We start from the raw sequence: 16,633 nt of genomic DNA, 5'->3' as shown, positions 1-16,633 counted from the left end.
CTAACACTCTGACCTTGTATACAGGATGATGCTGGCTGTGTAATTCCCACCAGATGTTCTGATTACGTTACTTCGTGATCTTCCTAAATTACTTCAGGCAAATGCCCAGGTGATTCCTTCCAGGACCTCACGGCCAACTGTCTGCTCATCCTCGTTAAACTAGACTTATGGGTGTCCACATGCCTCTATATACATGTTTTCAGTTGTCAACCTGTGAAGCAACCGATGCCCAGTTTTCGTCAAAGATGGATCCTCGAAGGAATAAAATTGCACTACACCTGCTACACGAACCGGGACGAGGGTGCTCAGACCGGCTGATGGTGTCAGAACCCTCTCCACACTCGTCACGTGAGCTCGCGAGGGCCGCCTTCCAGGACTGTGGCGGTACAGGCCCGAGGAGCGACGGCTCGGCCATGTGTGGGCAGCACGACGAGGGGCACGGGCAGGCGCGTCGCGGGGGAGCTGTGGGGCTCCTGCTGCACATGTCGGACATAAATGATCTGGCAGACGTAGTTAACAGTCACTGCACAGACGGTGTAGTTGTCTGTAACAAAGTGAACATGGTCAGGGAAGGAGGGGAAATGTTGGATTCTGCTCGCGACGACAACGTACAGGAGGTCGTCGCGCAGTCAGGATTTATAAGTGGGCATCCGAGGCTGCCGTCGAATGACAGTACAGGAAAATAGCTAAAATAAAGAGAATATATTTCGGTGCACACTGTGCAAGGAGCGCGCCTAGAGACGGAAGTTACCAGGTTTAGGCCATTCTAGGAGGCCAAACTACTAATTGAAGATGGCAACGGAAGGGGAGGCGATTCACATTAACTGGTGTTGGCGGTCGTTCGTGGAACGTCTCCCAAGAAAGACGTCTGTTCTGCTCGAGGTCTGGATCACGAGAGAGGGAAGCAACCGTGTTCTGCATTGCAGAGTGCTCCAGTGTCCACACACGTGACCTGTATCCCACACACGCTACTGGGTAAAACCGATGGCGTGAATCCACTAGCAGTCTCAGCACAGGGCTCAAGGCGTCTCTTGTCAGCGGCTTCAACTGGACAGAACTGCCACAGGCAGGCAACTTCTGTCGCGTAGGCACAGCGTAAGTCGCTCTGGGAGAAAACTTGTAAAGATTTCATTGCGCCTTTGAAGTAAATTCTTTAAACCATTTCACTACAATATTCATTTACTGGCTATCAGCACGTCCAAAAGTACTACCTCAAAGCAAAAGCACCGCATGTACCTAATCACATCTGGATAAGATCTTAACCTTCGAGCTGGACAGTGTCAATTATCACAAATTTCTTTCTATATGCATTGTTAACTGTCTTACGCATTTTCGAGAACTACTTGAAACTTTACACATGTAAGCGCTGTTCTCCCATGCCTTTTGCTAAAGAAAGCTGCGGTCTGAGCTGCAACTTAAGGTAGTAGAGGAGCTTTTCCTTTTTCTCTCGTACACATGTCACACACCGTCCTCTTTTCTTGGTGGCAGGCTACCCAATTGTTTCAACCCACGGGTCTTTGAATTTCTCTAGGAAAGTTGCTACGTTGACAGGAAGTGAAGCAACATTATCTGTATTGAATAGCTGAAGCCTCGCAAGGGAAAATGCTAAGTCTTTCAAGGAAAATGCTCTTTTCTGGATTTACCTCATTTGCGTCGAAAATGATTTGAGCTCTTATTCCAGCTATATCGATTACAGAATAGGATACGACCAGTGGGCATCTTCTTGTGACCCATGCTATGGAATACGCTCTTCCCAGTTGATCGACTATGTAGACCCCTCCATTTGAGACATTGTAATAAATGCCTTATTGCAACAAGTTTATCAGTTGCTCTCCCTTCTTGTCTTGAGCTTTTGTCTTCAAAACGGATGCAACGTAAAAGAAACAGCAGTCTTCTATAGCTCATCACAGCTCCCGTAATCTCCATATTTCTGCCATCTGCTTTCCACAGTTCGACAACATTAGTGTGGCTGGCTTGCGTAATCCCAGAGAGGTAAAGCAATCCCAGTAATGCCATTATTTCTTCTTCTGTAGTGTTTTTAGCATCCGTTTCTCTTGAATACTGTACACTTTCTTTCTTAGACTGAGTACAGAAGAGTGTGTACTTAATATTTTGTCAATCGTTTCCAGGCTAACTACTGTCCATTTCACTTATGACCTCTCTGGATACACTTTCTGACCCAGGAAATATTTTTACAATATTCTTTCTTTTTCTTTTTATGACTACATTAGCGCATAATTGATTCCATTTTCATTTTTCTCTTTCCTAATAAAAATATAAAAAGCGGAGAGCAACTGTTTGCGGTCATCGTCTGAATTGTGTTCCCGTTCGGGATCCGAACCTCGGTCACGTCGTGTGGCAAACTGTTCCTCTTCTTCCTCAGCGTCGTCGCCAATTTTCTTGCCCGATTCGGTGTCGAACCCTGGATCCTCGTCGAGTGGCCATGCAGGCACCTCGTTGTCGGCCAGCTTTGTTGTGACCTGTACAGGGTGGCAGGGCCCGCTTGTGGACGAAAGGTAACGAGATGAGAGTGAAAGGAACGCCACTTACACGACTGGGCGCGTTGTGTACCTTGTATTCTAAGACGGCACACGCGTTGTTTATTATACGTTTCTACTGCTCACTTGGACGTATGACAACACAACTTACCACTGAGCTAGTTGAAGCTATAATGAAGGTATAGGTACGGCTGGCAATTTTATAACATCAATGCAATTTTTTTATGTATTATGCAGAGAATTGGCAAGACAATGCCATTTGCGGTTGGCCCATTTTATGCATAGACGCACTCAATCGAGAGTTAAACTGCAGTGAAGACTGAAAACTTCCTTTACTTGTTTGTAAACGTAAAACTGTGCACTTAAAAAATAAGCAGATAATAGTTATCGTACACCTGCCATACCAGTGAGTAATATTTGGAATCAGTCGGTTAACAGAAACACGTAGATGTACGAAACACAGAAACCTGTACTGGCATCCTCAATTATTCCCTTAAAGCCTACCTGTAAATAAAAGTTATTTGAAAACGTCCTGCCTTCAACAAAACACAGTTTCTTCTTTTTCACCCATACACGTTTCGGCGAAGCTTTACCGTCATGAGAGGTTCCCTTCATTTTTCTGCCGAACAATGAATATATTAAAACTTCCTGGCAGATTAAAACTGTGTGCCGGACCGAGACTCGAACTCGGGACCCTTGCCTTTCGCGGGCAAGTGCTCTACCAACTCAGCCACCCAAGCACGACTCACGCCCCGTCCTCACAGCTTTCAATCCGTCAGTACCTCGTTGAATCGTGTTTGGGTAGCTCAGTTGGTAGAGCGCTTGCTCGCGAAAGGCGAAGGTCCCGAGTTCGAGTCTCGGTCCGGCACACAGTTTTAATCTGCCAGGAAGTTTCATATGAGCGCACGCTCCGCTGTAAAGTGAAAATTTCGGTCTAAAAACATCTCCCTGGCTCTGGGTAATCCATTTCTCCGCAATATCCTTTCTTCCAGGAGTGCTAGTTTCTGCAAGGTTCGCAGGAGAGCTTCTGTGAAGTCTGGAAGGTAGGAGACGAGGTATTAGCGGAATTAAAGCTGTGAGGACGGGGCGTGATTGGGTAACTCAGTTCGCGTGGCCAGCAGTCTGGCTTTAGCTGTCGCCGCGGTCGCACGCTCCTCAAGTTTGCTCCGTAAACGTTCAGTGTTTACGTCAGTGTTTTCGTGTTTCGTGACTGTTTATTGGCTATTGGTCTTCGTTCACGTCGTCTTTCTACGTAGTGCTGTTGGGATTTCGGCGTTGTCCGAAATTTCTTCGCTGCAGAACACCATGGCAAACTCTGTGAGAAAAAACACCCTGACTTTCACCTTCAACAAGTACACCCGTCGAGTACAGCCCTCTGCAGTTGAAATACACGACTAGATTACCGAGGTATTTGGGCTTCATCCTGAATCTGCTCATACCATGCAGCTAGACTCTGATGAATACTGCATTTTTGTAAAGTTTAACGATTCCGTGAGTGTAGACCGCTTTCTGGAAAAATTTGGTTATGAAACGGAATTTATACACCGTGATGTACTAAAAGTACTGTAAAACTCAGGAATTCCGAGTCTGTAATTAGAAATGTTAGGGTTTTGAATATTCCGATAGAAGTAGACAACTCGATAATTAAAGATGTCCTTTCAAAGTGTGGGGTTGTCAGGCAAATAGTCAACGAAAGGTGGGCTTCGCATTTCAAGCTGCAGTGCTTTAACGGCATTCGCTCCGTGGAGATGGAAGTGAAGGCAAACATTCCCTCCCACATCTTTTTTGACGGGCACAAGGCGCATGTTACCTACTCAGGGCAAACCCCTACATGTCATGTATGTAACGAGTCTGGTCACCTCCGTCAGGACTGCCCTCGCCGTGTTTTTGTGCTAACAAATAACCTTACGCAACGCCGGAAACTAACACTCAACGATTTGTTGCCAGCCAGTAATACAACAGAGGCGGCGGCTGTCGTGGATCCTGTTACTACCTCTGAAAATGTTGCACTTAATGTTAATGACTTTCCGTCTTTAAAACCTGCATTAACTGCTGAAATTCCGTCCCGTGACAGCGAGACTCCCACTAAAAAGCGTCCTCTAGAGGACACTGAAAAAAATGTTGATGAGGACTCTTCCTGTGAAACACCCGTTGCCAGGAAGCCGAAGCCAAGATCTGTTGGAAGTGGTAAAAGGAGATGAAATGCAGGTCGATGTGGCTCCCACTTCCGCACAAGGAATTATACCGCCACGAAATGTGACCCTGAGCCTGACGTCACAGCTGCAATAACCGCATCGAGTGCATAGCCCATACAGTGCGAACAGTACGAGGAAGTACCAAGTAAACAACCTGCTGGCTCCGAAGCGCAACACCGCGCCGAAGGAGGAAGTAAACAAGCATCACCGCCTCGCCAGCAAGACATCGCAACCGACAACACCCCGGAGCCAAATACTGACGACTCGCAAGCCACCGCCGTTGCGCAAGACGGCCACCGTCGGAGGCTGCGACCGAAACCAGGTCTTGCTGTCACGCGTCATCAAGTGAAAGCCACACCAGAGAAGAAAGACATCAAGGAAAAGAATATTAAATATGAAGTCATCAGGGCCAACACTGACGAGGAGAAAGAGAAAGACCTCAGTGACTTATAGCAATGCATTGTCAGGATTTCAGGATAATTTTCTTTTCGAGCACTTTGTTTAAAAGCAGTAAAAATTTTTATCTGAAGTTAGTGCATGTAATGGGCACAGAGCCTGTAAAGATCGTGACTTGTAGAGAAGCTCGTTGCTGCTATAATCATACCGACCAAATAGCTTCATCTGGTACGTCTGTGATGCAAGTTTATACCATTACTACTATTAACATTAATAAAATACAGTCACCCTTCAAATTGGCAGAATCAGAAGAATTCTTGTACCAGTCTGGGACAGATATCGTGTTGCTACAAGAAGTTGCGATGACGGCATTTCGGATCCCAGGCTTTTTTGAAATTGTTAATGTTTCTACGGAAGCCATATCGGTACAGCCATTCTTGTAAGAGAAGGCATTCCGGTGACTGAAATCGAACAACTAGAATCAGGAATAGCCGTAGGCATAAAAATTTTCGATATGACCATGCTTAACCTTCACGCCCCATCAGGAAATTCCCATAAATTGGATGGTGCGATGTTTTTTCACGATGAACTAATTTATTTATCGAGGAAAAATCCGTGTTCTCTTATATTAGGTGGACATATTAACTGTGTTTTAAACCAGAAAGATCAACAACCCAATTTCAACAACTCGCCACAGTTAAAAAAAGTTAGTAAGTGATCTACAACTCAAAGATGTATAGGAACTTCAGCATCCGACATCGGTCGAGTTCACGTATATAACCAGCCACTCCTGCAGCAGACTAGATAGAATTTACGTGCCACCAAATTTGGAAAATTTTTTATTAAACGTTGAAACAGTTCCCGTGTATTTTAGTGATCACAGTACACTTTTAACTTCCTTTAATTTAAGTGTACAGCCAACCTGTCGATTCAGAGGGCAATGGAATTTGAATATATCTGTTTTAACTGACGAAGAACTGGACTATGTGCCTCCGCACAGCAGACAAGCACCCAACAGTCATTGACTGGTGGACTAGGAGGGCTAAACCAAGGCTGCTGAAAGTTGTCATGCAGTATAGTGTAGCGAGGCGCAGGGAGTTGAGGAATACAATGGAGTTTTGTTATAAAGTTATAAGAGACATATCAAGAGGCACATGATGACGTAATTCGTCTGAATGGTATCAAAAAATAAAAGCCAAGTTATTAAGCATTAAACAGCAACAGATGGAGGGACTAAAAATTAAATCGAAAGCCACATCAGTAGTAGCTGATGAAACTGCTTCTCTGTATCACTTGGTGCGGCATGCTAAAAACAGACGTCAAACTTTTACTGATGAAGTCCAGACGCATACTGGTACAAGGTTCACATGCCAGAAAGAAATACTGGACCAAGTCCACAGGTACTATGACAACTTGTATGCCCCTACCACAGTGTACGATGCAGCTCTCGAGGACTTTCTCACTATTTTAGGCCCACAATTGTCGGGAACAGAAAACGCTGACATCCTGTCACCTATTACTAAAGACGAAGTGCATGAGGCAGTGCCTAACTCACCTCTCAAAAAATCTCCGCGACTTAATGGCCCCCCTGTGGATTTTTATGCCCGCTACTGGTCTGTAATTGGGGACAAGATCACTTCCATGGCGAATGAGGTCCTGACCGGAAAAGCTGTCCCTGCAGAGTTTAAGGAAAGTAAAATAGTACTGATTCCATAGAGTAAAGGCAAAACCAACTTACACAATTTTCGGCCTGTTTCGCTACTAAATTCTTTCCCAACAAAATATTGAGTCATCATTAATCTTGTTCTCCAACCAGAACGATATTCGAAAGTCTATCTGCATACAGAGACGTCATTACAATTACGTCAGTGGCAAGTATAAAATGTGCTTTAATCTTTATAGATTTCAACAAAGCTTTTGACCGCGTTAGTCATAGATACCTCTTTGCGACGCTGTCAAGAATGGCTTTGCACCCTCAGATTGTCAACATGCTAAGAAATATTGCAACAGGTATAAATGCGAAAATAGCAATCAATGGGCAAACATCTAAACCCATACAGATAAGACGAGGGGCTCCACAGGGCGGTCCCTTATCTATGTTTTTATTTTCCGTATCTTTAGAGCCCTTTCTCCGCACTGTCCACGCAAGATTAACAGGCATAACATTGAGTGGTGAGAAAACCGTCATACGAGTTTATGCTGATGACGTGGGTGTTGTAATAACGAATAAGGAGGAGACAGTTACACTGGAAAGAGAAATCCAAAAGTATTGTCTAGCGTCGGGAGCGACAACCAATAAAAACAAAAGTAAAATATTGAATCTGCGGGGCCTAGATCACCTCCGACTGGCATGGGCAAAACAAGACAACAAACATAAAACTTTGGGAATAACCTTAATGGCATGTCCGATGAGGATGGCTGCTTTTAACTGGACGGAAGCTAAGAGGAAAGTTCATGGTGCTGTAATGGAGAACATCCATCGAACTGTGGACCAGGTGCAAAAAGTCAGATTCATGAACTCCTGCATTTTGTCTAAAGCGTATTTCACTGCACAGGTATTTCCAATCCCCAAACTAGTAGCGAAGGGGATCATGTCCACTGTTACCAATTATTTATGGCGAGGAGACATATTCAGGGTTGGTGCGACTACCGTTATACTGGATGTCAGAAAAGGGGTCCTCGGTTTGGTGGACATTCGAAATTAAGCGTCTGCTCTGTTCCTCAAACAGACTTTCCATATACTCAGAGAACTTCCACAATGTATAACCGCAAAGCTCTTTGAGGCTGTGACACGCCATAGCCTGCAAGCACCGATTGATGTGCGAAGGATTAATGCCTGTCTGCAGTATGTGAGGAACTTTTTCCTCGAAGCAAGTTACCTTAGTGACGAAATCAGAAGCAACACATGTACCACAGCGCGCGACATCATACTTGAAAGGAAGTTAAATGAGGGCAGAAACAAAATTGAAAAGAAATTCCCTAATTGTGACTGGAAAGCTGTATGGCGCAACATCAACTATACCGGGCTATCTGCAGACGCTATTTCCGCATGGTACAAAACAGTTAACAATGTCATCGGGACCAACGAGAGACTGTATGGGATCGGTTTAAACCAGACACACCTTTGTGGAAAACGCAATCTGGCGGATACACTCATCCATAGATTCACCTGTGGCGGCAGTGTGAATAACTGCAATTGGATCAGGCAACAAATCGCCTTTCTCGCCAGATCCTCGGCCGAATATATAACGCAATCGCTTCTCCTGAGACCAGACATGACATACTTTCCGAAATTAAAAACCAACGCCATTAGCTGGTTACTGGGAAAGTATGTTAGTTATGTCATCAACAAACTTGGGTCAGACAACGAGATAGAATTCCGCATTTACATGAAGTGTGAATACGCAAAAATCAGCACGTATCGCAACCACAAGAAGCACTACGGCAACATGCTGAAGATCATTTTTGAAAGAATGGGTGTCGGTTAAATATGTGGCACTACTACAACACCTTGAACGAGAACGAACAGAAGAAAATTAAAAGTCATTTGTGTTCTTATTATTATTTACTTCTATGTTACAGGAAGAATTTTTTCAAAACATTTTGTTCAGAATTACTCGTATTCGACTTCCAAAGTATTTGTGTGATTTAAGAAGAATTGTTAAGTTTCTGTCAGTGATCAGTTTCTACTCAGAGAAGAGGTTTCTTCATCTTTCTTACATCGGAGAATGGGAATTTTGTGCTACGATTTCAGCACACTTAGTGCTATGACCCAACTGGGGACATGAAAGAAGGGGTGGGAGGGGTTTGGGCCTCGACGCACCGGCAGTGCCGTGAAGAGACCCCACTGCTAGTGCGGCGTGTACCACGCCCTGTGGCCTTCCTAAAAAAGAAAAAAAAAGAAAAAAAAGTTGTTAGCGTGCGGGAATAGGATACGGAAGGTCATGGGTTCGAGCGTGGGTGGATGCGAAAAATTTTCTTTTCCTCTTCATAAATAAAAGAAAAAAAAGTTGATAGAGCACTTGCCCGCGAAAGGCAAAAGTCCCGAGTTCGAGTCTCGGTCCGGCACACAGTTTTACTCTGCCAGGAAGTTTCATATCAGTGTACACTCGGCTGTAAAGTGAAAATTTCATTCTAGAAACACCCCCAGGCTGTGGGTAAGCCATGTCTCAGCAATATTCTTTCTTCCAGGAGTGCTAGTTCTGCAAGGTTCGCAGGAGAGCTCCTGTGAAGTTCGGAAGGTAGGAGACGAGGTACTGGCGGAATTAAAGCTGTGAGGACGGGGCGCGAGTCGTCCTTTGGTAGCTCAGTTGGTAGAGCACTTGCCCGCGAAAGGCAAAGGTCGCGAGTTCGAGTTTTAATGCGCCAGGAAGTTTCATATCAGCGCACACTCCGCTGTAGAGTGAAAAATTGATTCCAGAAAGAATATATTGTTACACGGGGAAACGTATAATTTTAGAATTGTACATTTGCATTTGAAACGTTCTAAGAAGTATGTATGCGTCGATGGCGCATGCTGTTGCTGATATCCGTGTCTGCTATTTCCAGTTTGGCTGGTATCTCGGTATTGCAGATGACGTGCAGCGACATGAACAACAGCATGTGCCACTATGGTTTACATGTCTGTTATAACGTTCTGAGCAAAAATAACACATTCCCAAAAATATGCGTATCGCAATGCGATATTTTACTCTTTACTCTGCAGAAGAATAAAGGAAAGCCGCTGATGATAATGAAATATGGCTTAAATACGTATCGGTAAAAAGAGAAGAAACCGTGTTTGTTCAAGGTTGAATCTTTTCAAATTTTTGTTCTTAAATCAAAGACGAGATAAAAGAAGAGATATTTAATGTAGAGAAATCACCTCAAGATGAATACCTACTCACAACATTCCAAGAAGCTGTACGAAGCGAAGAATCTGAGAATACAAGACGGACGCCTGGCTGTCGCTCTCGTAGGGCCGGCAAAGACGAGGTCACACTAATTACAGGGCGCACAGGAGCGAAGTGGCCGGGGAGACGGTCCAGTATGTGCTACTGCAGGAAAAACCCTCTACCAGGCACTTCGCGGGGGTTTGTAGAGTATGGAAGTGGAAGTTGATTTAGATATTACCAACATATTACAGGAAAAAATAAATTTCACGAGCTAGGTGACTGACGCAAAAGCGGTAGTGCATGATATAGAAAAATATACTGTCCCAAATAATATATGATCTCAAACACATGCACCCTTATTAATTGTATAATTACTGCTTCCATTTCCTTACAGTTTGCATCCTTCAGCTCTACCTTTAGTTGCCCACATTAAAAATGGTGTTACAAGCAATTTGAGTGAGTGAGGCGCAGGAGTTTGAACTTTCTTCGACGTACAAGACTTTATTGTTTAAACTTTTGCATATCCCGTTAACGTTAGTAACGTCTTCACACTACGACCTTCAGTAAACAGATAACCGAAGATTTCCGCTGCTCGCCTGGCATTGTCCTCGTTATATACCAGCGTAATTTGATGTTATTCTCAGATTTGTACATATTACTCTCACAGCTGATACTATCAGCTGGTCTAATGACATTTCTCAATATATTGCAGTGTTCTCTGTAATTATCTCTAGTTGATGGCTCTTGATACTGCTGTATTCCTTGGCAATATTATGCTTTGAATATGTGTTATTCTGATGCATTGTGTTTTACACGGTTGCTGTTTGTCACTTTTAAAAATGGACATCTTTTTCCTGGAAAATATGAAACGAACATAAGTGAAGTATTACATCTTACATCCAACCTGTGGCCACCGGTGACGCCTCAGGAGTTGACTGAATGACTTCGCCGCAGCTGTGTAGGGGCTCATAATCACGGCCGGCTGCGCCGTGCCACAAGTCACGCGTGCGGCGTGTCTGGCCCACGGGCGGCGCGGGCCCGGCCTGCCTGCCGCTCGGCTCCGCTCGGTCCTTCTCGGAGGCGCCCGGAAGAGTCTTCCGGCCGGCACAAGTCTCTCGAGTTCGGCAGACTCGCACTGTCAGCGCTGTTTACCCTTCGCTGTGTGATCTCGGTATGATGGAGGTTCACTGGGCCAGTGGCTGTTTGCACGAAGGAGGCAGTCGAGCGATCTACCGTCGCGATTCTTTAAAATGAGTGGCAGTGACAGAAGAGAGCGAAGAGGTTTCCCAATTCATATACGTTACAGGTAGTGCATATCTACTGTGAAACGACATTAGATGTACATGTATATGGATGCTCTGCAGATCACACTTAAGTGCCTGGCGGATGGTTCATCGAATGACCTTCACTACAATTCTCGATTATTCCAATATCGAACAGTGCGAGGAAAAAACGAATGTCTATACCTTTCCCTGATAGCTCCCGTTTCCTTTATTTTATCACGACGATCGTTTCTCCCTAAGTATGTCAGCGTTAGCAAAATATTTTCGCATTCGAAGGAGAAAGTTGGTGACAGAAATTTCGTGAGATGATTCTGCCGCAATGAAAAACGCCTTTTTGATGTCCACCCCAAATTCTGTATCATGTCAGTAACACTGTTTCCCCTATTTCGGGGTAGTACAGAACGTACAGCTCTTCTTTGAACTTTCTGAATGTACTCCGTTAACCCTATCTGGTGAGGATCTCACACTGTGCAGCGGTACTCCAAAAGAGGGCATACAAGCGTAGAGTAGGCAGTCTCTTTAGTAGATCTTACATTTTCTAAATATTCTGCTAATGAATCGCAATCTTTGGGTTGCCTCCCCCTCAACATTATGTGTTCTTCCCAATTTAAGTCGCGTCTGCCCATTCTGATTTAGGTTTTCCGCGATTTCCCTAAATCGCTCCAGGCAAATGCTGGGATGGTTCCTTTGAAAGGGCACGGCCGACTTCCTGCCCCATCCTTCCCTAATCCAATGATACTGATGACCTCACTGTTTGGTCTCTTTCCCCCCAAACAACCCAACCCAACCCCAACCCCCAACCTAAGTGGCTCGTAATTATAATTACTAGGGTTTTAGTTGAATTTGCGGGCTTTAGATTTAGTGATTTATCGTGTAACCGAAGTTTAACAGATTCCTTTTAGCACTCATATGGAGGACTTCATTATCTAGGATCAATTGCCACTTTCCAAAATATACAGATATATTTTCCAAATCGTTTTGCATTTTTTGATCTCAGATTGTTCCTCAGATTGTTACGAAATCATTTATATAGATAAGGAACCGCAGTGGGCCTATAACACTACGTTGGGGAACGCCAGAAATCACTTCTGTTTCACTCGATGACTATAAGAAACTGTGACCTCTCTGACAGGATACCAAGAACCCAGTTAGCTAACTTAGATGATATTCCATAAGCACCCAATTTCAGTAGAAGCCGCTTGTGTGGTACAGTGTCAAAGGCCTTTTCGAAATCCTTATCGATAGCACTCAACACTTCGCGCTTCACAAGAATGATGTTTTCTGAATCCGTCTTTACTGTGTGTCAATAGACCGTTTTCTTCTAGGTAATTCATAGTCCTCACACGCTATACATGTTCCAAAATCCTACTGGATATCTACGTTAATAATATGAACCTGTAATTTACTGGATTACTCCTTCCACCGTTCTTGAATATTAGTGTAACCTGTGCAGTTTTCCAATCTTTTCATACGGATATTTCGTCCAGCGGACGGTTGTATGAGGTTGTTATGTATGGAGCTGTAATTGGTATACAGTACAGACCGGAAGACTTGCTGTTATTAAGTGATTTAAGTTGCCTCACAAATCGGAGGATATCTGCCTCTAGGTTACTCATGTGGAGAACTGTTCTTCATTCGGATTCTGGAATATGCAGAAAGAGTTTAAAGATTTGATTGACAATGAAACAGGATAAAATCACGAATGTCGACAGACGAGATTCCTTGTTTTTTACATCAAAAAGCACTTTGTGCTCAATTTGCAGGCCTTTGGCACATGGCTAAATTGGAAGAAAGCATAGTATAATTGCTGAAGTCACACGCATCTTCCGTTTTCAGCTGCAACGGTTTTCAGTGAAACTGAACGATTCCTATGGAGACTTCATATCGTACTGCAAAGTTTGTAGGTTATATCGAGAGACATATCTGGAGCAAGCGTTTAATTTTTTGACGGAAAAAGGAATGCAGGAACGAAAATTAAAACATGTACAATCTAGAGCAGATTTCACATTTTAACTGGACTTGACTGCACACTGCCAACAGTAATGCACTGCAAGGTAACTTTTTCCTCATTTGATGGGGATGGATTTAAAAAGAAAATTGCGTTTCTGGAACGGACACATACTGACAAAGACAGTCGAGTTCCTTAAGATCAGTGGTGTTAAAGGAAATACGGAGTCTGAAGAATACGTTGTGGCCTAGAAAGAATTACAAGGGTAGTTTTATAAAGTTTTTTAGATTTTTAAATGTTTGTTTACATTAGCGCTTCATTGCGTATTCAAATGGTTCAAACGGCTCTGAGCACTATGGGACTTAACTTCTAAGGTCATCAGTCCCCTATAACGTAGAACTACTTAAACCTAACTAACCTAAGGACATCACACATATCCATGCCCGAAGCAGGATTCGAACCTGCGACCGTAGCAGTCGTGCCATTGCGTATTAATACAGGTTACGTAACATCAGTGCTCTTGTGCCAAGTTATCCTCTTCCTTTGTGTAAATTTTTCTGTCAAAACATGTCTAGCAAATGTGATGTTTGCCGTAGAAATCTGAAGGCGGGGGTGTGAAGACTGTATAGGTTATGGTTTATTGGGGCGAATGTATCGGCGAGGAAACTGGGTAGATAAAGACGCTCCTCCATGGCAACGTATGTTATGTAGAAAGGACAGAAAAGTTGCTGAACATGAGGCAAAAATTTGTGCCCTTAAGGCTGAATTAGAAATTGCGGACTTGGAATTATGTAGGCCAAGGGAAGAAACAGGGACGGGGTGCTGGGGAAAGGTAGAAGCAAAAAGGGAAACTGTTGAAAAAACTTCAAAATTCAGTTAGTAAATCAGTTTGGCTTGAATCAGAAGTAGTGGAGGAACGGCCTCCTCCAGATGTAGTTGAATGTATTTTGAAGCAGAATACTAGCTTCAAGAAAAAAAGACACGTAGGAACCAAATCAGAATAGGAAAAGAAGAATATTGCTTCTAGTTAACAGTCAGGGCCAGGAGCGTCAAGAGGAATTAGGTGCAGCGTACCAGCTCACAAGTTTTGTGAAAACAAATGCTAGGGAGACCAGGTGATTACATTTGGGGCAGCAGGAAACAGCCTGCGGCATGAATCCAAGCTGTACTATTGCGAGAGACTTGGATGAAATAGGAACATGAGCTGGCCACACAAATGTGGTGTTTGTGGAGGTCTTTCAGCGCCATGTTCGGTCCTGCGTAAACACTGCTGTGAGGCGTGTTAACACTCTGGCTTGCTATCTGATGTAGTGGAGGAACGTGATGTTCCAGATACCCCGAAAACCACACATATGCGATGTTCCTGTTGACATTACTGGTAGGTGAGGATACACTACGCCTGGTCTGCACCTAAATAGGAAGGGGAAAGATAAGTCAGCTTCTCTATTAGCAGACACTGTAAGGGGGAGCCTCAGTCTACGAGGGTGACCCCTGTGGTTAATGGCACCAGGTAGACATGTTTTTTATGTTAAGGTTGAAGTCCAAACAGGCAACACTCAAGAAAAATAGAATAACAGAAGCTTCATGTACAGTAAATACGGATGAAGCTAAGGGTAGTATCAACTTACTTCATCAGAATATCAGGGGAATAAAAAATAAAGTAGATGATCTGTTAGTATGTGTAGATGACCTCACAAATAACAATGAGATTGATATACAGGGTGATTCAAAAAGAATACCACAACTTTAAAAATGTGTATTTAATGAAAGAAACATAATATAACCTACTGTTATACATCATTACAAAGAGTATTTAAAAAGGTTTTTTTTTCACTCAAAAACAAGTTCAGAGATGTTCAATATGGCCCCCTCCAGACACTCGAGCAATATCAACCCGATACACCAACTCGTTCCACACTCTCTGTAGCATATCAGGCGGAACAGTTTGGATAGCTGCTGTTATTTCTCGTTTCAAATCATCAATGGTGGCTGGGAGAGGTGGCCGAAACACCATATCCTTAACATCCAGTTACAGTAGCACCTTCGAAGAAAAAGGGACCAAAAACTATATTGGCTGAAATGGCACAGGAAACCTTCAGCTTAGGCGAGTCACGTTCATACTGAGTTGTTTCCCGCGGATTCTCAGTGCCCCATATACAGACATTGTGACAGCTGACTTTCCCGTTAGTGTGGAAAGTTGCTTCATCACTAAACACAATCTTTGAAACGAAAGATTCATCTGTTTCCATTTGAGCAAGGATAAAATCACAGAAATCGATTCTTTTAATCTTATCAGCTGCAGACGGTGCTTGAACCAATTTCAGACGATAAGGTTTCATAACTAACCTTTTTCGTAGGACTCTCCATACAGTTGATTGTGGAATTTGCAGCTCTCTGCTAGCTTTGCGAGTCGATTTTCCTGGGCTGCGAACAAATGCTTGCTGGATGCGTGCTACATTTTCATCACTCGTTCTCGGCCGTCCAGAACTTTTCCCTTTGCACAAACACCCATTCTCTGTAAACTGTTTATACCAACGTTTAATACACCACCTATCAGGAGGTTTAACACCATACTTCGTTCGAAATGCACGCTGAACAACTGTCGTCGATTCACTTCTGCCGTACTCAATAACACAAAAAGCTTTCTGTTGAGCGGTCGCCATCTTAGCATCAACTGACGCTGACGCCTAGTCAACAGCGCCTCAAGCGAACAAATGTACAACTAAATGAAACTTTATAGCTCCCTTAATTCGCCGGCAGATAGTGCTTAGCTCTGCCTTTTGTCGTTGCAGCGTTTTAAATTCCTAAAGTTGTGATATTCGTTTTGAATCACCCTGTACTGTGTCTGAACACCATGTAACTGTGGTGATGGATAGTGTCAGTATAAATTAGTATAATTTAGCCTCTTACACTTCCAGATATAGCATGGATAAAGGAGTGGTTGCCATTTACAAAAACAGGGATATAAATACAAATATGGAGAAGTAAGCAAATTCTGCATTGATTAGCACTTTGAAGTTTGTGCATATAAACTACAGCTAGATAATGTAGTGTTGATGCTAGCAACAGTGTACAGGTCCCCATTAGGAGATTGGGAGCTACTCATAAAAAAGTTTGACTACCTATTACGCTGTCTATCAGATAAAAACAGGAAGTTATTAATCTGTGATGATTTCTATGTAAACATTCTACCTAGTTCAGATGGGAAAAGTGTAAGTGTTATTAATTACATATAGAATCAGCTATCAATTTCCCTACACATATAGCTCAAGACAGTAGCGCTCAAACAGATTATGTATTTGTACAGCAAGAGGGTGTAAAACTAACATATGCTTTCCCATTGATAAATGGATTATCAGTCCATGATGTACAATTGATTAAATTAGAAAACACAGCAAGGTGTACAGTTCAGAAACCATGAAATAAAACTGTAAGGTTG

The 16,633-nt window shown here is 43.3% G+C and overlaps 1 protein-coding gene across 1 annotated transcript in view; it reads left to right on the top strand.

Moving 5' to 3' along the window:
- Nucleotides 1-317: 317 nt before the first annotated feature.
- The window catches only part of LOC126108321 (uncharacterized), a 66,296-nt gene continuing 49,980 nt past the window's right edge, over nt 318-16,633 (top strand). Inside the window, exon 1 of the mRNA XM_049913540.1 lies at nt 318-509. Coding sequence (XP_049769497.1) covers nt 318-509 — 192 coding nt within the window. The remainder of the gene's footprint in view (nt 510-16,633) is intronic.

Source organism: Schistocerca cancellata, chromosome 11, assembly GCF_023864275.1.
Source record: "Schistocerca cancellata isolate TAMUIC-IGC-003103 chromosome 11, iqSchCanc2.1, whole genome shotgun sequence".
Lineage (NCBI taxonomy): Eukaryota > Metazoa > Arthropoda > Insecta > Orthoptera > Acrididae > Schistocerca > Schistocerca cancellata.
The sequence above is the reverse complement of the archived record's forward strand: the minus strand, read 5'-3'. Positions and strand labels throughout refer to the sequence as shown.